At 42.5% G+C, this 24,868-nt stretch overlaps 1 protein-coding gene across 2 annotated transcripts in view; it reads right to left on the reverse strand.

Moving 5' to 3' along the window:
* mkxa (mohawk homeobox a) overlaps positions 1–24,868 on the reverse strand; it is an 86,760-nt gene that overhangs the window by 51,927 nt on the left and 9,965 nt on the right. Inside the window, exons 1-3 of one of the 2 annotated variants that reach the window (XM_060939194.1) lie at positions 11,054–11,332; positions 10,217–10,491; positions 6,669–6,828 (exon numbers count right to left, since the gene is read on the reverse strand). In XM_060939194.1, coding sequence (XP_060795177.1) covers positions 6,669–6,828; positions 10,217–10,392 — 336 coding nt within the window. In that variant the 5' untranslated portion in view covers positions 10,393–10,491; positions 11,054–11,332. Of the gene's footprint in view, positions 1–6,668; positions 6,829–10,216; positions 10,492–11,053; positions 11,333–24,868 lie in introns of those variants that run through there. The other variant, XM_060939195.1, reaches the window with a different exon arrangement.

The following is a 24,868-nucleotide window of genomic DNA, read 5'->3' on the forward strand; positions in this document are numbered from 1 at the left end:
TGTGGAGTTTCTGTGCATGCTCTCCACAGCTCCCAGCTTCATCCAGGTTCTCGGGTTTCCTCCCACATCCCAAAAACATGACAGTAGGCGGATCAACGACACTACATTACACCTAGTTGTGAATGTCCGTGCCCATGGTGCCCTGCACTGGACTGGTGTCCCATCCATGGTGCCCCTCTCACACACACACACACACACACACACACACACACACACACTCCCCAGGACAGACTCTGGATCCACTGCGTCCTTGACCAGGAAAAATTACATCACGACATCTGATATCATACCAGCCATCATAACAATCACTGACAATTATACACCACCAAAAACAGGCAGGTCTTTCAGTCCATCACGTCTCCAAGTCCCTCAAGCAGCACTGCCAATAAACATCTCACCAGAAGTCACTACTGGTTCTCTGAAACGTCACTAAAAGCCGCTAGATTGCATCATTCACAAAATCGGTGAAAGGTGATTTTTGATGTTGCTCAACAATGAGAACAGAGGTTGCAAAAGTTGTGGAAAGTCGCCAAATATGTTGCAAGATCGCATTTTTAGTCACTAGAGAAGGGAAAAATGTCGCTAAATCAAGTGACAGTCATTAAATCGTCAATGAAGTAAGCACGCGTATCGGAGGAGATAAAATAGAAGGTAGATAAATAAATGTTAACACTGTCATAGTTTTATACATGCGTATAGATTTTCCAGTTGGATTACATCATTCAGCTCGCTGGCTTTAGACATGGAGATTGTTCAGTGTTAGTTTTTTTTTTTTAATAGGACTCAGGAATCAATCTGAATGTCCACAAATGCATACAAATCAAAACGATCCACACACTGCTTTATTCATGAAATGTTTAAAAAGGTCACTGAATGTCATTTATCACACACCAAACTCCCAGTGAACGCCACAAACTCCTCGATCCTCCGTTAACGCTTCTCCGATGGAGACACAGACTGAGACACTGGGTGCTTATTCTGGCCTCCACTGTCCCCTGCCTCATAACAATCCTTCTCTTTGTCCACATGCTGTCTGTCTTCATGCAATAAAAGGCGCTATTTGACCTGGCCTTCTCCATTTCATAGAGACCAGAGGCCATTAGATGTTATACTAGAATAACTTTTCATGCCCAATAGACTTCAAGTGACTTATGACAGGCCTTGCACTGGGACCCTTCTTCATGCTAAAGTACTTATTCCTGCTATGTCCTGAACTTTCTGATCTTAGCTTTATTTAGAGATCATATTCTGCTTCAAAAAAAAAAAAGGAAAAAGAAAAAGGCGCATACTAGACAGCCTTCAGCTTTAATCGGCGAGATGGAAGGCAGTGGCGTGTAGAGAAAACAAATGATGCAGTGTGAAGCGGGTCTGGACGTGGTACGGGATCAAGGATCGCTAAAAAGCGCACGGCCTCCAAACATTAGTCAATTGGCGCTGAACTGGAACGCAGTGAAAAACACCACAGATTTCTCAGAGCTTTTTGTCAGCATGAATCTAGATCCGAGTGAGTGTTAACACGTGGTATGACATATTTGCTAAGCTTCCTGATGTGTGCTGCATCTATCCTGGAGCAGTGTGAACAGTGGTGTTACCGGATCTGCGTCACAAACTATCTGAAATTCAAATTCTCACACACCCTGTAATAAACTCCAAAATCCATTCCGTGATCAAGCTTGTTGTAAATTATAAGGATTAAAATGCTCAAGTGTCGTGCCGTGATGGGAAAATAACCAACGAAAGGTGGTGTGATTGATGTAACTGTCACTATTACCAGCCGAAAATTAATTATTTTCCCCTAACAGCATGACTTGAAGTGTTTTATTCCGCTTATGCTACAGCAACATGCAATTACAATTTTTAGTTTATTAAATTAAAGAATGACAATGCAGTTTTAACCATTTATATAATATTTATTTATTTAATATAATATATAGCAACAGTTGTTCCCTCACCAGCTTCACTTTTTTCTTTCTTGAATTTAAAACAAAAAGCCCACAGCGTGTTGAGTCACTGAAAAAACAACAAAGAAGAATAAACTCCTCTGTCCTGAAGATGTATAACTTAAAGTTACAGCTTTAACTCTGACTGTTACGAAGCACTGATGCTCGTATGACAGCGTATTAGGACCATTTTAGGGAAGAAAGTGCGGAGCTGAGTCACGGAGTAACATTTAGAGAAAAAACTCAGAATTTCCAAGATTAAAGTCGTAAATTTACAAGAAAAAACAAAACAAAAACAACTCTATTCTGAGACAATTGCATGCTTCCTGGCTGCAGTGCACTCTGAGAAATGGAGTTAATCTCTCTCAGCACTTTGTTACTTTTTATTGCACACTTACAGAGGAAAGACCCCATTTCCTATAATTCTTGACTCAGCCGTGGCATCGGTGTTGTGATAACATTAATCTGACCTTGCAACCTGAATCAGTCTGTTTTTTAAACAAAAATGCACCAAATATTTCAAACGGGAGACAGATCTAGACTGCAGTAGGCCAGTTTAGCACCCAGACTCTTACTACGGAGCTATGCAGTTTTAATATGTGCAGAAAGCGGTTTGGCGTTGTCTTTCTTGTTGAAAGAAGGAATGGTTTTCTGAAGTGTTTCTGAGCCCATACAGTGATTTCCACTACAGACACGTGTCTGCTTTTAATGCAGTGTCTCCTGAGGGCCTGAAGATCACAGACATCCAATGTCAGTGTTCAGCCTTGTCTCTTGCGTACAGAGATTTCTCCAGATTCTCTGAATCTTTTAATGATATTATGGACCATAGATGATGTGATCCACAAATTCTTTGCAGTTTTACATTGAGAATGTTCCGTTATTCTTAAATTGTTGCACTGTTTGCCCACGCAGTCTTTCACAGAGCGGTGAACCCCGCCCCATCTTTACTTCTGAGAGACTCCGCCTCTCTGCGATGCTCTTTTTATACCCATCATCTTACTGATCTGTTGACAATTAACCTAATTAGGTTTTTCTTTTAGCATTACACAAGTTTTTGTTGCCCCGTACAAATATTTTTCAAAAAAAAAAAATTCTCAGTTTCAACATTCGATATGTTGTCTTTGTCCTACTTTCAACAAAATATCGAGTTTCCATGATTTGCAAATTCCGTTTTTATTTACATTTTATACAGCGTCCCAACATTTTTGGAATGACACTTTAGATTTTGATTAAAGCCATGCAGTTTCTCTAAACATTCTAAAATTCGTGTTGTTACTTGTCTCACATTATTACTGATATAATCATAAATAATGAACAGCTAGGAGAATTAATAAATCAACTCCTGCACAATGAGTAAACTGTATTGAGAAAAAGTAGGCGATTATTTTTATTTCCATTCCACATGAGTGTGTTCCCTCGTAACCACAAGCTGCGTAGATTTGTATATATTTACCACAAACACTGATAGAAGTCATCGAGCCTGGTGGTAAACCCGACAGTGTATTAAATCAAGCTAAAAGACTGAAAGCAGGTCTGCGAGCAGATTTCTGACCATCCAGAGACAAAGATCCAAATATGACCTGTGTGTCTGTGCACGTTATTAACCCTGATAGAGATACGCAAGTCCACACACATCTGCTAACACTCACGCCTGCTGCATATTAATACCACATTAAACCGTCTGAGGTCGAGCAGAGCCACAGCGCCTCATTTTCACGCTGAGCTTTGTGTTTGTGTGTGTTGTGTAATCAGTGAAATACGCACAATTTAACACAGATTGGGTCACTGGGAGTTTTTAGAGAATGACAAAAGACTCTAAAGCTCTGAAGTGATGATCAACTGAACACAAACTCCAGCACACACACACACATTATACAGCCGTAATATCAAAAAGTGTGAAATACACACTGTATAACGACACTCGCTCAGAAATCACTTCCTATAAATCCTGGATTCATAATGCATTATAACCACAACTATGATGCGTAATAAAGCTTAAATAGCACAAAGCCTCATATTTACACGCATATACAGTAAGCATGAATATCACATCACTTGCAGTGAGGTGACATAATGCATTATATCTCTTCATAACACAATGCCTTATAAAGACTTAAGGTCATGTTATGAATAATCATTCATCACGTTATAATGCCTTCACTTATGATATTAATAAAAATGCAGTGCAGTTTATAATTATGATCATAAATTGTTAAAAGAATGTATTATACAGTAAGTGATGCTTATAGCGCGTTATAACATCTCACAGTGCACTAAGAAAAGCAGGGCTTGGTGATGTAATCAGGGATGAGAATTTTCCGCGGATCTGCGGAATTCCGAGTTTTTCCCGCTGAAAATGTCATTTTTGTGAAACGTGTAAATCCGTTGAGAAAATTTCGGGGGGTTGGGGTCGGCGCGAGGCGAAGCTTGTGGTGGCACAAGCAGGCAGGACTGACTGACCGACCGACCGCCCACCAGCATCTTTCGGCAGCGCTCATCGCAAAATTAGTTGCAGCTGTGATAACGGAAATCGTCATTGCTTTCTTCGACATTTATGCTAACGACAACTCACGACGATTTCCGGCAACGTTTTGGCACTAGTTTCATCTCACTTCTACAATTCATGGAGGAACAAGCTACACGTACACGGTTTTGATCACTTCTTAAGTTCTAGTTATTTTGGCTAGTTTTCAAAGTTACTTCGCCAATATGGCGAAAGTTTTGAACCACAAAAATGAGGATCGCGCCAGGGAAATTGATAAATCGAACGGGATAAAGAACTGTTTCCGATGGGCATGGCTCGATAGTAGCGTTACTGTGCAGATAGGGACACAAACTGACGACGTGCCTGACGGAACATATCCGAAAAGTGGACGTGCCGGGAAAGGTTCTGTGTATTCTGTGCTCAGATACGATCAATTATGGAAACAGAGGAGCTAGAAACACCCAGGAGCACATCGAAACAAAAAAGCACAAAGGTACGTTTTACTTAAATTGTCAAAGATAGAGTCAGGAGGAATCTAATATCGTTACGGTTACCTCCATTATCGCTCACGATATATATATATATATATATATATATATATATATATATATATATATAAATAAATGATATCTGTAGGGATTTGTTATCTTAAAGTTTATAAACATTTTAAACCATCATTGAATTTGAAAACATTCATATATATATATATATATATATATATTAGTGCTGTCAAAAATGTCGCGTTATTAACGCATTAACTTGACTCAATTTTAACGGTGATAATTTTTTTATCGCGAGATTAACGCTCTGTGACATGATGCCACGCCCCACACAGTCAGAGTCCTCTGCCCTCCCCCAAAGAGCCACGGTGCTCGGCTTAGGTTTCGTTTTCCCATCGGCAGCTCCAGCCCCACTTTGCAGTGGCTGTGACAAGATGTGTTATGGTCTGCAATAAAAAAAAAAAAAAAACATTGGTACAACCAGTGTTCGAACTATGCCGATATTTTCGGGGGGTCCCTTTTTTTCCCTTGGGGGGTGCTTGCGCTTGTCTCAGAGCGCGGATCTCCATCGCGCGCTCACTTCAGATATGCAAATGCTTCCCGTTACACACGATTGCTATGTCAATAAACATCATTTTGCCAATATTTTAGAGACCCCCCAACATTTCCCAAATCATGTTTTCAAGGGATCTCATGTCTGTTTCAGGGGATCTCGGATCCCCCGAGTACCCCTGTAGTTCGAACGGTGAGCAAGCCCATTCACTTTTTTATGCTGATAAGAGAATTACATGGTTTTTCATGTGACAAAAATGTGCGATTAAATTGCGATTAATCGCGAGTTAACTATGACAGTTGCGACATTAATCGCGATTAAATATTTTAATCGCTTGACAGCACTAATATATATATATATATATATATATATATAAATAATGTGGGAAAGTTGGCAGACATTTCAGATTTTTTTTAAATGTCCCATTTAAATGTAATGAATCACGTTAATTTATAATGTGTAATGAAGATAGCTATGAAATAAAATGCATTTTCACGTATGTGCGTGCGCACGCAGTGCCTTACGAATGCATAACATGATAGGAATGTGTTCATAGTCAAACTTCACATCTATAGTGCATTATAAAAGCATGTACTGTATAACAACTCTTTAAATCATTAAACTCCTTTACAGTGCGTTATGTAGTGTATATAATAATAATGCTGAATATAAAAAGTGTTCATAAGAAGCTTAAAACCCGTGCGTATGATTTCCTAACAGGGTTTAAAACGCACGTCTGTCCCGAGGTGCTTTATTCCTCTTATACCACAGCGACTTGCCTGTGCTAGGAAATATTTTTGATGAACTAATGACACATTTTATCCATTTACAGCTGCGTTTCATTTTACGGAGAAACCGTAGCAGAGTAAACGCACGCTTCTGTCCTGAAGATGTCGGAAAACGTAAAGTTACAGCTTTACAAAACGCCGACACTGGAGACTCCTTCCATTAACATCTCCTCAGAAGAAGAGATCTTTAATCTGTTAATGTTGAGCGTCCATATAAAGAGTGCATTCATATAGACCCGCGCTGCTCTTACAGGAAATCAATCAGCACCTGAAGACCAATCAGAATCCGACATGTGTGTGTGTAAACAGATTTATTTATTATTTATGCTTTACAGGTAACTATACCGTACGTCCAAGCTGTTATACTAAGTGTGTGTTTGGGGGGTTTGTACACTCCCTCACCTGCACCAGCGTCATCTGGGAGCCGAGCGCGAGGAGGATCTTCTCCGTTTTGGTGGGATAGGGATTGTCACGGTGTTTATAGAGCCACTGTTTGAGCGGTCGAGCCATGTCCTGAAGAGCCTGACGCTTATGACGAACTTTCCCTCCGCTCTGACGAGACCTGGGCGAGGAAAACATCCCATAATATCCGACATCACTGTTAAATTGGTTTATTACACAACACAGAGCAGCACAAATCGACAAAAACCTCATTACACTTTAATTAATTCCTTGTTCGGTTATCACACTGGACCTAAACAGGTTATTTCAGTTCATTTAGTGAAGGGGTCTTAATTAGGTTGATCAAACAAACAAACAATAACATGAAGCATGATTTGCAGTTGTGTATCAACGGGTCAGCTTTTTAATCCTGGACGCCTCGCACCTTCAGACAACATTTTCTATCTAGTTTTATTAAAACTGCAGTTAAATTCAAGTGGAAGTGATTTGCCCAGGTTATTGTTGTTGTTTGTTCATTCAATTAAACTCATTAGTGCATTCAGGCTTATAAAGATAATTACGTCATAGTAACAAACAACTCGAATAACTTTCAGAAGTAGGAGGAGCGATACACTCCGATCACGGGTCGATTCATGATCCTGGAGTCACGATTTCAATTTGAATGAAGAAAAATTATTAACTAAAAAAATAAAAAAAAACCCACCACATTTCTGAATCATAAACAATGTACATTCTTGTCTGTACAGCACTAATTAAAAATGGACGTGAACAGATGTTTAATATCGTAAACAAAGTGGTTCGCCGTATCTGAACTATAAATCCATCAGCGTATAAATTCTCCCCTTACTGCGATTGAATAAACAGTGGAGATGAATCTTTACACCCCCGATCAGCAGGTAAACGCCGTCATAAATAAAAGAGAGTTCGGGGAATAATGTGGATTCTTGGAGGCCTGGAGGTTCCCCGGTTCCTCTCTCAACAGCAAGAAACGATTTCGTTTAAACACAAAGAAATCCAATGTTCTCTTTATATTAAATGAGGGCGTTTAAAAAAACGTCGTGAATAATCAGAAACCCGATGCTTTCGTCTCGTCGTTCCTAACTCGGTGTGATCTGTTAATTCTGATCTCCTCAGGGTTGCACCGAGTTGTGAGATGAGAACTGAGAGCTTCCCGGCACAGCCGTCCTAATGAACTCCTCCGAGTCACTCTGCGACATTAATGCTTTCTTTTCATGCGTGCGTACTGAAACAGAAGCCCACGTCAGAACAGCTCACCCGGATACCTGCCACACAGGTGTGATGTTTTGTACGTCGCTCTGGAGACGATCTCCAGCCAGAGAAACGGCCTGAAACTGAATTAATTCATGATCGTAATCCGGGTATACTGGATAACGCTCGGAGAGGTTTATTCCTGGTCCAGGTTGTCGTTGATCAGAAGTGAATAATGACTTTATAGTAAGAACGTTGATGACGGTTGTGATTTTCATCAGTGGAACAAAATTAAACACGTCCTGGCTGTGCGTGTATAAATATTCAACATCTTTAAATTAAAGCCAGGACGCTGTTCAGTTTAAAGCTGGTGGAGCGAGCGTGCGTCTGCGTTATGAAGCTGTCAGGCCGGTCGGAGCTCAGACGCGGTTCTGAAAGGAGGTCCAGGGACCAGCAGGAGCGTCTCAGATTATTAATGTCACTCCAGCATCGGAGACTCATCACCGAATTGAATAAAACACAAAAACTGGACAAGAAATTGAAATGATTTTAAACATGGGCATCGATTAAACATTTTGTTAAGTCCACAACATAATTAAATAATTTAAAAAATACTTCTGGAGGTTCAGCAGTTTGTCTGTGAAAGACCCACGAGATTTAACGGAGTTAATGAGCAGGAGCAGAAATCCGTCTGTCGAGATTTTGCTCCTTAAATGACCGAAAAACAAACAAACCAGCATCATATTGTTTGTTTGTCTATGGATTTATTTTTAGAAGAAGGATTCTGCAATGTGGTGCGTCACCATTCGGTTTTCTTTTCACCCAGGAGAACATAAATGAAATTTATCATCATCATCTGCATTTTTACTAAAACACAGCGCTGTTAATGCGACGACGCGACGCGACCCAGCGACATTCGAACAGCAGGTTTTGTGGTTTGAAATGTTCAGGAATAAAAACCACTTTGTATTATTTTCCCTGATATTAATTTATAAAATAAACCCGCGCTCCACTTATACGACAGGGATTTTTTTTCTTCCCGAGCCTGCTGGTTTTTGCACTAAGCTACCCCACAAACAAACAGGGAACGCCTCGGCATTTCCAGAGAATGCTGCACCGTAAATATTTCCTGTATTAAACTGATCTCAGCTCGTCGTGAAGATTACTACACACGCAGATCTCGACCTGTAAGCACAGAGACTTCCTTCTACCAGGTGATGGTTTGAACCTGTAGATGTCACTATGGCACCGCGCTGTCCGTCCACTCATCTTTCACCGAAAACCTCCACTGCACGTGTAACACATTTCCTGGAGCCCAAATCCTCCAAGATCATGTTCGGCAAAATAATATTTTGCTTGTAACTCATATGTATGAACAAGCTGAAAAAGAAGCGCTTGCCCTTTCTGTTCTCAGTATCAGTGACCCACGCACACACGGCTCATGTTTGTATTAATTTCCTTCATTAACTCTGATCTGCCCCTGGAGCTTTCACCGCTGGACGTGTCGAAATGCGCACACCGCTGAACAGCGTGTCGAAGTGCGTGACGTGTAATGACACCTGGTGGAGATCTATCTGCTCCTGTCCTGTAGAACACGAAGCATTTGCGACGCGACATACGAAACACAGAGTAAATATGCTAAGACACGGTTAAACGGCGATGGATCCGGAGGATACGGGGGTTAAAGTAAAAGTTTTCACTCCCTCATGATAAAAGGGGCTTTGATCGACTGGGCCATGTTTGTTTATTAGAAACAGGCAAGTGCGTCATGTTGTTTTTTTTTTTTTGAATATGCCACTGAGAGGAGATTCTAAGGATGCCAACAAGGCCAAGTTGGTTTAATTTGTGCATGACCTTGGTGTTAGGGAATTGTCCCCTCCTCCCCTCCAAGACGAGGTATTTTCATTTAAGGTCCAATTCAAAGCACAAATCAGTTCCACAAATCTACAGTGTCTCAGCGTCTCACTGAAGGACAACTGAGATTAAACACACACACACACCCGTCCGCAGGCTGTTTAAACTCTTATTTAGGCGTGATGTTTAAATAAACACATCACATCCTGAGGATTAACTCTCAGACCTGCATGTCATCATGACGAGCCACAAATAAAGGACCTGAGATTTCTCCTGATCTCAAGTCCGTCAGGAGAGAGGACGGCGTCCGTCGAGTCTGTTAACCAAATCATCACTTCTACACCTTTTCCTACAGATCGACTGATTCGTGCAAAAGTGCGAAGATGTACGGGTACAAGTCTTGATTTAATTTAAGTTTTTTTTTTTTTTAAAAACTCCAGACCTATTTGCATTGCTGACCCGTAGCAGTTGTCCCCGGGACTCACCCTGGTCTCCTGTGCCTCATCACAGAGCTGTCAGTGATCTGGTGGCTCCTGGAGAGGAGATCCGCATGCTGCTCGTCAATCACCTCCAGATAATTCCGGCTGCTCCTCTCCACCTCGCTGCCCTTCTCCTCAAACAACACGGGGCTGCTCAGCTTATTAAACACCACGGGGTTCATCTCGGCTCCAGCAGTCCTCGTCCTTTAAAGAGTCCCGTGTGTGTGCGTGTCCTGCGTAAAAGGCGTCTGAAACACAGCTCCGTTACGCGCAGTCTGGATCTGCGGAGAGACAAAGCGCACAGGATCAACTTCAGCACACACACACACAGGAGATTTTTTTTTTTTTATGTTTCAGAGAACCTGCTCTGATCAAAACCCTGCTGCGGAGAATAAAGTGTGTGAGACCTACCGTACCACAACATTTCCACACTGTGTCCACGCGAGATCTCACAGCACACACAGTCAGGAACCTGAACATGTCCTAACCGGACCATCAGGTGTGTGTGAGATGTGATTCAGTGCTCCTGAATTTTTTTTTTTAAAGTTTCAGAACACGTTGAGGAAAAAAGTTCAGCTTGGTTTTGGTACTGAGAGTGTATCCTGGTCTCTCTCTCTCTCATGGCACTTTATTTACACTGGCTCTCTGTTCATCACAAAGCAAACACCAGAAGTGTAAAATGGACGCCAGTGAAAATTCATTCCCAGTTAATAATAAAACTACAAACAGAGGAGCTGCTAAAGGAGGAGAAGGAGAAGGTCCCTGGAGGATTTTAAGACTCCAGCACTCTTGTGTTTTGATCAGTTTAACTCTGTTTGGTGTTTAAAAGTGATCCATACTCACAGAGAGCGCGCAGTTTCCCACAGACGCGGAATAACAGACGGAATATAATCCACATGTAGAGCGCAGGAAGAGTCACCAAAACTAAAGCGGAAAATAACAACAACTTCTTTAAAAATAAACCGCTCGAGCTGGTTCACCTAATGTGCATCACCTGTGCAGTGGCGTGCGTCCTCGTGCGTCCGTGCGGAGGAAATCTGGTCGGCAAGTTCCCGTTCCATTCCATTCCATTCCACCCCTCTCTCTCTCTCTCTCTCTCTCTGTACACAGAGCCGCTCCGAGCCAAGCGCGCGCTCTCCTGCCTGTGCGCTTTATCCGCGCGCGCCCCGGAACATGAATACCGCAGCCGTGTCGTGTTTCCCGGCCCGCGCGCTCACACGGTGAACATAAGGCGCATGCGTTATGCCGTTACTCACAGCCCTGCTGGAGGAAGAGGAGGAGATGATGATGACCGACACGCAGGAGAAGCGCGAGACCGAGTGCGCGTTTGTTTGTTTTAAATCCGAAACCACACAAAGCCAAACTAAATACTGTGTCAAAATAGTGCAGCGTCAGGGGCAGCGCGCACACATGCGAGAGAGAGAGAGAGAGTTCCATCGCCATCATCACCAATCCCTGTTTTTAATCTCCTGCATGTCAGAGATTTGACTGAGTTAAAGTTACATCTTGATTTCAGTCTCCATAAAATCTGCCACAGTGTCCGAGAACTTTTCTTCCCCAAAATTCTTTAAAGCGACACCATCCGAACTGCCACGGCATTAAAGGAGCACAGGGGTCTGATTATACCAGGGTCAGACTGCAACAGAGTTTATATTGAACAGTTATTCCCCGAAATCGAGTCGTACAGGAGCTGATCGCCGACGAGGCGCGTAGCACCGAGTTCTCAATAATCCGTGTATGGCGAGGTGGAGCGGAATAACTGTTTTATTCGATCCACATTCACTGGATTTTTGAGAAACGGAGCATTTTTATCTTTATTTTTTTGCAAATTCGATAAATAAAAACTTTATACAAAACGTCCGACAACATCATTTCCACTTAGAATGTAAACAAACCGGCGAAATGACAGGAGCAATTTGTGAAAAATGTGATAATAATAATTCTTGAAAAAGATACGCTCTTACCATCAAATAATTTTATTCCTTTTTTTTTGTATTTTTGGGGTTTTGTTTTCGAGTAGAGTTTTTTATTTCGTCCTCAGTTGCTTCAGTAACGCGCACCACCATTTGGTTTTTCTTCTTCTTTCGGGTTTTTTGGCGGTTGGGAAACCAACTTAAAGGTGCATTACTGCCACACACTGGGCTGGAGTGTGGAACAGGCGCTACTGGGGGGAAAAACAATATTCTTTTAGCTATTTCTTTTAAATACTTGATAAAGTGATGTATCTGACTTGATGCACACCACCATTTTGTTTTTCTCTCCTCACCGTATATGAGCTGATATCCTAGTAGTAGAGTCACCAATCAGAGCACGCGATTGCTCATATCCACTGAATGTGGATAGAATAAACTTAATTTTTTTCGCGGTCCAGTTTCCATCAAATCCTGCGCTCTGATTGGCTGGCGAGCGGGTCTGTATCCTATGATACGGACCCCGGTTACGGACCTCTGGCGACTCGCTCATTCACAACAACAACAAACATCGTAGCAATTTTTGTCAACATTTATTTTCGCATTTCTCAGGAGAACAGCATTAATTTTACAGCATGGATAGCGATAACGACAGTGTTCACAGCGAAAGCGAGTTTTACTACCCTGAGGAAGAAGAAATTAAAGAAAACATTTCAGGAGAAAGCTAAAACCTGTAACTGTTGCTAACGCCGAGCAGAAACATGGCTGAATCCTGAATGACTCCTATTTGTATAAATAGGGGACTACATAGGCGGCAAAATGTAGTTTTTTTCCTGCCATGGAAGTGCACTTGTATACCGAGGAGGAAGCCATTTGCATTACAGCCTCGTTTTCTGTTAGAATTTGGTAAAGAAAAAAATAAATATATTATTTACCAGCTTAAGGTCGGTCCGTATGGTGAAATACCGTGACCTCGGCCCAGAGGGCCTCACTCAGTACTTTCAAGACCTCGGTCACGGTATTTCACCATACGGACCTCCCAGCTGGGAAATAACACACATGCGCATATATATATATATATATATATATATATATATATACGGTATATATATATATATTTTTTTTTTACACAGATACGAGTGTGTTACTGGGAAATACACCACTCATATTGTTCATCCGAGCTCCATCCGGGACATGGAGAACCAAAACCGTGACATAAATCTCTATCTGTCACTCGTGAGGAAATCGATGATAAATTTGTTTTGATAAATTTGGGGACTTTTTGTTTGTGTTGATATAATAAAAATAAAATCATACGTTGGCTTGAAGTTTATCTTCTCGTGTCGATAAACTCACATTTTTCATACGAAATACATCGCGGGTCTGAGCGACATATTTAAATAATATTGGCTGGCGTTGAGTGGTCTATCAGATATATTCCATTCAGCGAGCATGATACTAAACGAGTCGAAGACGAGGAGCTGAATGGAATATATCTGATATACCATGAAAAAAGCCAGCAATTATTATTATTATTATAAATACACATTCCTTTCGGGTGTTCAACGCGTCTTTCTCTTTCAAAATTCTCTCAAAATCTTCTGTATTTAACAAAGCAAACCTGGCGGCCATGTTTGTTTACAAATTGTTCCAGTTGCTCACTCGCTAGCGCAGAAGTTTTACGTGTCCAACGTGTGACGTCACGTTGTCTTGACAACCGTGCAATATCGCAAACCATATTCAACGCTCATTCTCCATTGGGTAGAGCGACGTAATACACGTAGGATAAGCGATACGCTAACAATATTGCATGCTATCGAACCAAATGAATGAAACCTGCTAGAAGGGAATAGAACACGTTTTTATTCCATCGAAAAAGTGTCCTGTATGGATAATAATTCCCGATATTTCACTCCGATGATGTCACTCCCAGTGTTTTCCTACTGCGTTGTCATAATAGCGAACCGGTTCACAATTAAAATTCTTTTGATTAACTTGTGTATTTTCTTCGTGGATGTGTCCATATAATATAAAGAACATTACACGGTGGTGCGAAGATATGAAGTTTATCTTCTCATGTTGAAAATATTTTCCCTCGTTTGTGATATATACTGTACATTCACCACTCGAAAATAAACTTCATATCTTCGTGCACCCCTGTAATATCCGCTATATACTTATTCATACATATTTCTTTCTCTTTCTTTCATGATGGCCACCCCATGTCAGATTAGACCATCACAGTGCGGTAAATTCTTGCTGTGTCTCAGATGGCACATTGGCAACATTTATGTGTCTTTTTACACCAAACCCACCAGTTTAATCCCCATTCCCTGACTGATGAAGGTCAACACACTTCTCCCTCACTGGGTTTGCGTGTCTCTTATCTTTCCCATGTTGATGTTGAGGGAATTTGGCCTCTGTGTCGCCTCATATTTGTTCCCCAGTTAATCAGGAAGTCACGGATTACAGTTTGAAAGTTTCTACACACTCGAGCATGGACAGTTTACACGGGAAACACGCTTCAGGTACATTGTGTTCATGATCATTTCCAGGGGGCCAATACTAGTGGAGGGCAGTGTACTGTACCTTTTACCTGGTAAGGTGTTCAAATAATGGCAGTCCAAATATATAGCTTAAATCATTTTTAAGGGTAGCAACTGAACAAATGCTCTGATGATAAACAAAGACAAATCCATCACATGCGGTAGTCACAGGGCTGTAAAAAGCTCGTCTAGTCATTTTATTCTGTGGGCTCTCTGCCTGTACACGCCTTGCGCATGACCGGAGTCTTCTACAAGGCTAGTAAATGGCCTAAAGCTAGCGAGCTGGTCAACGTCTGAGGTGGGGTTTACATTAGACCGTATCAGCGGATCATCAGATTAACGTTTTTAAAACGATTAGCGTGCACACAGCAACGCCAATACACGGATACGCTCGGCTCCGCAGGCATCCTGCGCTCCAAATCACTCCGCCCTGAACAGCGAGTGCCCTCTGGAGGGTGCGCACTCCGGCCCTGTGCAGCTCACAGAGCACGCGAGTGAAGCGCACGAGCAGTGATTCGGGACTGAGCCGCTGTGTGTGTGATCCCAGCGCAGATCACTTACCACTTGCAAGTGGAAGGATGGCAAGCCTAAAGACAATCATAACTACACAATGGGCAGTATTTGCATCAGTATTTGCAGTATTTTCATACTTTTATACTCTTTAATGAAAGGTGATACAAGGCGGAAGTCCGTGCCGTTTTTCAGCAGTCGCGTCACATGAACAACGCCAGCGAATCAGGAAGGTGGATGTCACAGTGACGTTGTCCAATGACGACACCAGCTAGAGCTCAGCACAGCGTATCCACGTATTCTCAATGTTTACACAGCACCGGACCAGACACGATCTGGATTGAATACGTGGACCCTGGCGGATTCGCGTTTCCAGGCGTTTTAATGTAAACGGACAGTGCAGCCGCGAAGAAAACGAGACAGATACGGTCTAATGTAAACTTGGCCTGAGAGTTATAACTATCACTGCGTTCACTGTTTACATTCGTCGTAATATTAGGCGTTTTCTTACATGTGAATGAAACATGAGGTAATTGGATATGCCATGACCATACTGCACTAAGCTCCTCCCCCAGTGGTGTCTCTCACAGACTCGTCCTCCAGCAGGGGTCAGGCAGTGCGCGTTCATGGGTTTTGGAGGGAGGGCTGAATGGAAGGGGGTGGGATTTATCACTTGGATACTTTTAAGATCTTGCTGATTTCTCCAAAATTACCTTTAATTCTCATCTCATCTCATTATCTGTAGCCGCTTTATCCTTCTACAGGGTCGCAGGCAAGCTGGAGCCTATCCCAGCTGACTACGGGCGAAAGGCGGGGTACACCCTGGACAAGTCACCAGGTCATCACAGGGCTGACACATAGACACAGACAACCATTCACACTCACATTCACACCTACGCTCAATTTAGAGTCACCAGTTAACCTAACCTGCATGTCTTTGGACTGTGGGGGAAACCGAAGCACCCGGAGGAAACCCATGCAGACACGGGGAGAACATGCAAACTCCGCACAGAAAGGCCCTCGCCGGCCCCGGGGCTCGAACCCAGGACCTTCTTGCTGTGAGGCGACAGCGCTAACCACTACACCACCGTGCCGCCCACCTTTAATTCTGACACAGATTTTAAAATCCAGCCTCAGGACCATTACTGCAGAATGGATTATTATAATAAGGACAGAGGGTTCTGCAGAACCAGGCTTAGCAACCTGCACTCTCAGAAAAAGGGTACTAAATGGGACTTTTCCTTATCAGTACGAGTGCGCAGAAAGGAACTGGCCACCCTACCACTGTAATTCTGGCAGTCAACCAAAAACATGATTCTCCTCAAGCCTGGTTCAGCAGTGACGATGACAACGATTGTCCTCTCGCTGCTCGTTTCTGTTTAAACGCTCGGTGATTCCGGTGATTCGGCGGTAAATCCAACTGTCACTTCCAGAAAACTGACTCACTCCGAGTGATGAGTCGTTCAGGGAACAAATCGACTCTTTGAGTCGGTTCTCATTCTCATTATCTGTAGCCGCTTTATCCTCTTCTACAGGGTTGCAGGCATACCTGTCAACCCTCCCGTTTTTCCCGGGAAATCCCTTATTTTGACTTATTTCCCGCTGTCTTCCCGTTTTTTTATTTTCCCGAAAATATCCCGTATTTTCACATTATATAAAAGTCCCGTATTTTCACAATATAAAAAAGTCAGTAGGTCCAGAATTCATGACGCGCCTCTGACAGGAGTTTACAGCAGGAAGTCGGGCCATGAATTCACGTCCCCGCCCTCTCAGGCATCAGTAATTACAGAACTCCGTCCGGAGGCGAGGCTGAACAAGTGATTAGGTCCAGTGTTGCCAGATTGGGCGGTTTCCCGTGCATTTTGGCGGGTTTTGAACATAATTTGGGCTGGAAAACGTCAGCAGTATCTGGCAACACTGATTAGGTCTGAGGTGAAGATGGCGATGCTAATAGCTAAGAAAAGCATTAGCCTCTCTTTCTTTGATGATTTCAACAAGTGCGTGGCTGGAATGTTCCCAGACTCTTCCATCGCAAAGAAATTTTCCATGGGGGAAACGAAAGCCTCCCAAATAATCAAAGGTAAGCTACACATGTTTACATTAAGTATGTCCTGGCTAAGACCTCATAAATAGCCTAGTGTAAACTAATTGGTGTATTAACTGTTTTATCCACTCATTGTCTATTTTATTTTCTATCTGAAACTTACCCATTTTACATCACTCTTGGTTTAATATCTTATATTACTCTTTATCTATCTATCTATCTATCTATCTATCTATCTATCTATCTATCTATCTATCTATCTATCTATCTATCTAGTGTTCCGAGGCCATGACTATGATAAAACCATAATAAATTGCAATGGAATTGAATTTATTGACTGGTTATATAATGACCTTTCTTATTTTAACATAAGATACGTATTTTAGCCCTTAATTTGGGAAATAACTGGTACCACTGAAAGCAAATAAAAATAAATGTATAGTTTATTCACAAATGCACTCTATAAACCATAAGCATATTGAGTTTGTGTCTTGGCTATCACCAACATGCACCAGAGTACAGGAAATCACAAATACTAGATAGAAAATTGCCCCCCATTCAACTACACACCCACTTTTGGTGAAGGGTATGACTTTCCAAAATTTTCCTTTATTTTGAGTTAAAAATCTGGGAAATATCCCTTTTTTTCAAACCTCAAAGTTGACAGGTATGGTTGCAGGCAAGCTGGAGCCTATCCCAGCTGACTACGGGCGAAAGGCGGGGTACACCCTGGACAAGTCGCCAGACCATCACAGGGCTGACACATAGACACAGACAACCATTCACACTCACATTCACACCTACGCTCAATTTAGAGTCACCAGTTAACCTAACCTGCATGTCTTTGGACTGTGGGGGAAACCGGAGCACCCGGAGGAAACCCACGCGGACACGGGGAGAACATGCAAACTCCGCACAGAAAGGCCCTCGCCGGCCACGGGGCTCGAACCCGGACCTTCTTGCTGTGAGGCGACAGCGCTAACCACTACACCACCGTGCCGCCCTGAGTCGGTTCTTTTTAGATTAATTTGAAATTGCAAAACTAAACAATGATCTGCGTCTCCACACAGCTGGATGGGGATACAAACTTCGTCTTTAGTCCGTTTGTAACTGCGATTGGTTTGGGAATTGCTCGACTCCATCATATAAACGTGGAGAAGTTCAACAAGGAAAAGCACTCGAGAAGAACTGACGACTGAATTTACCACGAAGCGGTTTTGTTCGGATGATAACTGACCCGGACGAACGCTACCATGCACGTGTAAACTCTCCAGCTTACCACTGATTGTGTTTACATGGTAAGCGGGAACAGGTTTCACCTGGAACAAGATGTTCCTGAACAAGTTGTAAAGTGGAGCAAGTTGCACCCACCGGGTCAAATTGTTCTGGAACAAATCGTGTTTAGATGGGCACTTGAGCCAGGGCAACTTGTTCCAGCCCAAGTTCCTGTGTAAAAGCAGCTTTTGAGATATTGACTTGGACAGAGATAATAAACCTAATCACCAACCCATTGTGGATGCACAGTGATGGTTAAAATCCCAGACCTGGTCCAGAACGTCAGATCTGAAATCTGATCCAGAGGTAATCCATGAAGCTGAGACAGCTGTGTAAATGTTTCCACCTCGCTTTGAGTTTGACAGCAGGAGGAAATCGTGATGCGTTTCACATCATATCTGTGTTGGAGGTAAATCACATCTTTCCTCTCTCTGCGTTTAGTCCACACCCCTGTAGGTTCCCCTTGACCCAACGTTCCACTATGAAGGATGTGATAATTACACGAGCTAAATCAGGTCTATTATAGAATGAAATATGAAAAAACTGGAACCTCAGGATTGAACAGGACCTAAAGCAGAAGAAAGGAATAAATCACTCTGTGTTGTGCTGTTGTTGGAAAACAATCAATCGGTAACTGCATGGTGTGTACTGGAGATAAGTGGAGACACTGTTATCACTCGAAAGCTGATTATTTTCCTTCATGTTGTGTTTTATTCCTCTTACACCACAGCAATTTGCCAATGATTACACTTTAAAGCGAGACGGCCTTTCGATTTCATAAAATGGGTGAAATTTAGTTCCGTCTGAAATGTGGTGATTGTGATATATGATTATTTCTGCAATATCTCACAAAATATCAGGCCATTCTGTTCTGTGGCTGGGAAGTTATTTAATTTGAGGGGATTAAAGCAAATAATGTGCATGAAATCACTCGCTTCACACAGTCGAGCAGACAGAGGAAGTCCGTGTGCGCATGCGCAGGTTTACCTTCTTCTTCTTTTGGGTTTTACAGTAGCTGGCATCCACAGTGTTGCATTACTGCCATCTACAGGTTTCCCTTTGAGCGTGCACTGACAGTTCCATCATTCTGTCGCTAAACGAACAGCTGATCACACCGAGGTGCTCGCTGAGCGCCCATATTTATTAGTTTGGTCCTGCGTTTCCTTTCCTTCGTATAGAACATAACGTCTTTTCTTCTCGCTTTCTTTCCGTTACTGTAGTCGCTCTTTCACGTTTCATTTGCACACTCGCATCCTCCATTTTTCTCTCTTGTTTCAAATTTGTATCCCACAATGCCTTGCGTGAATGGGGAAAGCCTACCACGGGATGCATGACGTAGTATCTTGTATTGCGTCATGGTGAAGCAGGAAAAAATAGCGGAGAATTTCAGGCCACGTGGAGATAAATTCATTATTTGTTCTATTTAATAAAATAATAAAATTGTAAGTCTGTGATTTGACTTCAGTAGCTTTCGGTCACTAAACAAAAATAACTGGGCGTCGGGAAAATTCTTTTTATGACCTACACTTGCAAAATCTGAAAGGCAGTACAGCTTTAATATTTCCCCCCCCCCCAAGACTGATGACTTTTTTATCTGTTTGCTGTTACGCTGAACGTCTGAGATGAGTCAGTTATCACTCACTTTTTTTTAGCCTCTTTTTCGCTCTCTTCACATTAAAAAAAAGCAGCATGTCATGTTAACGAGAAATTGCAAAGATTTTCCCTGACACTGGAGACTCCTTCCTTAAATGTTAGTTTTTTTTAAAAATCTGTTCCTTATTCGACCTCTTTATTAGACTATTAAATTATATCCAGCGTTGACTGTACAAGTCCCTGTGACTGAGCCGTTACTATAGAAACGATAATGTATTAGAAAGAGTGCATTAATATAATCCTGCATTACTGTCAGATCTGCTGTTACAGAAAACTAATCAACACCTTCTGACCAATCAGAATCCAACAGCGCTGTCGTATGCACATGCATGTGTGTGTATGTGTATATATATATACTGGGTGCGATTTGCTGGGGGGGATGGTGGGGATCATCCCCCCCTCTGGTTTTTATCTCTGCAGAAAAAAAATCCTCGGGGACAACCCCGTCAATAAAACAAACAAACCAAAAAAAAAGTTGACATGACAGGCATGTTGTGACACAGTTTTCTATGGTCTACATTGCACTCACTTTCAAAATGACCCGAAGTGACAGCTTTGATGTTCGCGAACGTGTAGGGTTGCCAACCGTCCCGTATTGGGCGGGACATCCTGTTTTTTGGGTAATTTTAATTTGTCCCGTCAGGGAGAGATCCTGCCCCTCACTCCAATGCTGTGGTGTAAATCGCATAATTGCCGTGAGAAGCGCTATTACTGCGAGTCGCGGTCATCTGCGATTTAAAACCATTCACTGTTGCCATATCCTGAATTTTTAAGCTATACTGACAAAATAGGCATCAAATTAAACTAGAGCAGATGGTGCAGCCAGTGGCTACAGCCTAACTGTTCGATAAGGATAGCAGATAGCTTAAAAAAACCTTCCGAAACAGGATAGACCTCAGCCTATAGAAGGGGAGCTTTTCTGCCTCACTCCTGCCTTTGTGAGGTCTTTCTCTCTTCTTCTTCTGCTATGAAGCATTGCAGAAGGTTCTTAGGGTTTTCAAATGGACAATTAAGCAAATATCAGGGTTTTACAGCTACAGCAAATCATTTTTCAGTTTATGACATTGCCTTCATAAATATGGCCTGATGAATTATTTGGCCAAAGTTTAAAAGAGAAAAATGAGACAATAATATTAGAATTGTTTGTTATTTTGCATTAAGTTACTTAAAAATATCCATTAATTGGTCTATTAATTTTTAAAAGCTCTATTTTAGAAATGAATTTGTAGTGGCCTACATTTGAAACCCTCACCTAAAGGCGATTCGGTACTGTAACTATTTTGGGGCGCTGGGGTGCGTGTACAGGGCCTGTACCGGTACTTGTCCGCACCCGGAACAAAGTGTCCCTCATTTGGATATGAGAAAGTTGGCAACCCTACGAACATCCCCAGCAAATAGATACATTGTAGATAATCAGAGTGTGAACGTGGATTTAGCGCCATGAATCACATCCTTACTGATGAGCGCAACAGAATGACTGTATCCACACTGACAGCCTTCTTTTCCTCGCTGTCAATGGGCCAGACGTGCGTTCCTTCCCTGCTGAGAAATTCGCAGAAATGTGGATTAAAGAAGGGTGAAACGCAGCGGAGAGCGCACCGACGGGAAAGCAGAAAAGGCCACATCAGAGCAAACTGTTCATTTAGTATTCATGTATTTTAGTGATTTTCGAGTCACTGTCCATTTAATCCGGAGGGAGAGAAACATCACAGCAACGCGACAAGCAATACAAACTTTGTTGTGTGTTAGTGTTCGTGTATTTAGTCAGAGAGATAGGAAGATGAATTTACTATCTCTGGTTTAGTGTTCGTTTTCATTTAGTGTTATTCATTTGATATCATCGGATGTTATTGAGCTGTTAGCCTATTGTTACCTTAATTTTGTGACGTTTCATGATAAAAAAAAAAACCCATCCCCCCTTCTGGTTTTTTGACAAATATCGCACCCTATATATATATATAAAATTAATTTTTTTTTCAAGAATTTTAAAATCCTAAGCTTGGATCATTTCCGTCAGAATAAAACAAGACCCAAAACACACGGGTTTGAAGTCGGAATTCCCTTCTCTGACCAAAAATGCCTGTCACTAAGATAGAAAATCCCTCAAGAGCTAACTTTTACTGTCTTAACATTTTGAAAGCAACCATCAATCCACTGAACAATCTAAATCCACCCCAAACATCGTTACCGCAGCCTGCAATTACATTCTATTCCAGTAGAGTTTAAGAACAACACGAAACCGATAAAATCCAATTAATTATATCAACACCATATGTGATGCTTTATCTGGAGATCAGGCGTGTGGAGGGAAAAAACGATGATTCTGGAAACCTCTCATTTTCCGAAATTACGCTGCGTGCTGATTGGAGAGGTGAAATGACTAAGTAAAGAGGCGCATACACGCTTTCCTCACGCCCCATGTAATTGGCGCGTTGCTTTTTTATTTGTGTTTATTTTTGCCAATTTAATGAAGAAAACATCAGACGCATGACTCACGCTCGTCCTGAATTCAAATTTTGGGAGAGAGGGGGAAAAAAAAAGAATGAAGAGACCACTAAGTACCCCTGTTTTTATGCCCTGTTCTCTGGATTCTCTGGGTGGCTACACGACAGTGGTGTCCACGGTGTCAGGACCCGTCCTCACGTGACCCGCGACGGGGAACAGAACGACCGGTTCCTTTAACAACTGAAAAAAACTCGGTTAACTCCACTGTGGTGGTGCGCTGAAGGCAGACAGTTTATCGATGGAGGTTATGGAAGTATGCATACAAAGGTGTGAAGCGAGCTGTTCTTGACAAATGTAGCGTCTCACACAGAAACACACAGAGTTTATTGCACAGTAAGCCAAGCACACTGTCTGTACTCTGTGTTCCTCAGTGGCTGTTCTCGGGTTATCTCTTGAAAAACACGTCTGAGCTCCTGTTGTGTTGGAGCAGGAACGAGTTCATAAACACCATCAGGAATCAGTCTATAACTCTTTCACTCATCTGCAGCGTGTGTGTGCGGTACATGGTATTACTCATTAAGCTCTGCGTCATCACTCGCGATGTTCTCATGCTGGTTTATGTGCACTTCTGCCTTAACAGTGTTTTCTTACCAGCGACAATTAAGTGTTTATGTGAAATAAATAAAGCGCCGTTTACAGGACGAGATTTAACACCAACGTAAAGGGTGGATTCAATTAAACAGCTAAATTCAAGCTACATAAACTTTAAATATGGATTAACGAATCTCTCCTCCGATTTATAAACTTTAAACTGGGATTAATTAAGACTTAAAGAGCGACAGATTCTCCAGAGTCCACGCCGTGAACATCATCATCACTTTCAACAGTTTGAGTGCAAGCTGGAAAGAATATCCCACAATCCCTCAAATAAAGGCTGCTTTTAATTATGTAAATTAATCTTACCCGTCAGTCCTGGGTATGACTTTAAACTGCAACCAGTGGTGAGGCTCAGGTCCAGGACGACTTCAGTACTGGGGAAAGTGGAGTTACCCCTTAATCCCCATTGCTCCCAGGTCCGCTCTGACCCGGAGTGGTAGCACCTGCCTGGGTTCCAGCTATGGGTTAAACAGTCCATCATCCATAAGGTGCTGGCAGCAGGGAGCTTTTTGGTGCAGTGTGGCAGATGAACCCAACAGGGTCAATGGCGCACCACCTGATGGCATGCGGAAGAGCCACTCAAATGGCCAACGGATGGCGTCACTGCGGGGAAACTTCCATACCCGTCAGATCTGTGGCACTTTTGTGCACCGCTTGGCATCAGGTCTGGAGGTCCAGAGAGACAACACGATGGGGCCACGACATTGTTTGTGCAAGGCGTTCATTAGGAGAGGAGATCAGCCACCACTGCTGGCGACTCTGTCACAGGGCTCGCGGCCCATCTGCGCATCCTAATGAAGCCGTCGTCATCGCTAACGATGGACAGCCGACACACACAAATTAATCTTCATCCTGAAAGAGTAATTATGTATTATACTGTACATATATGAAGGAAGAGGATTAAAGTTAGTCAAACTCTAACGACTAAATCTTGGCTCATCAGTGAAGAAAGTTGGAGTTAGCACTGTTAGCATTCTGAAGTGCATTATTAGCTCATCCGGCCAACAGGTGATGAGTTTAATGCCGTATTGTGTTGTTCGTCGTCGTTCACACTTCTTCTCTCTCAATTCTTCACTGATTTTTATTCTTTTTGGCAGGAAGGTGGGTCTGCCTGAAGTGCATATAGCGCCTACCCTAATTTAATAATAATAAAATAATAATAAGTTTAATTTATATAGCGCCTTTCAAGAAACCCAAGGACGCTTTACAATTATAGACAAAGAAAATAAATAAATAAATAAAGGGGGAAAAAAATAATAAAAAGTAAAAAGTCCACCACGTAGGGGTCAGGATGTAATTCCCGTGGTGAAGCAGCCACCATCCCACCAAAAGGCGCACGAAAACAAGTCCCACATCTCCAGCACAGCCGCCGTGACGCCGCCAGCCACATCGCCCGAACACCACGCCGTGGATCCACAAAGCGAGCAGAGAAGCTCCGCCACGCAGAGCGCTGGTGTGTCCCAAACCGCCTGCACAGCCGCCACGACGCCACCGAGCAACATCGCTCGGAACATCACGCCAAGCGTTCAAGCACAGAGCGCCGGACAACCACGAATGTTAAATGAGCAACGAGCTCACTGCAGTCCACAGCTGGGAGCGCAGGCATCGCCTACAGCGA

The sequence above is a fragment of the Neoarius graeffei genome, chromosome 14 (genome assembly GCF_027579695.1).
Source record: "Neoarius graeffei isolate fNeoGra1 chromosome 14, fNeoGra1.pri, whole genome shotgun sequence".
Taxonomy (NCBI): Eukaryota; Metazoa; Chordata; class Actinopteri; order Siluriformes; family Ariidae; genus Neoarius; species Neoarius graeffei.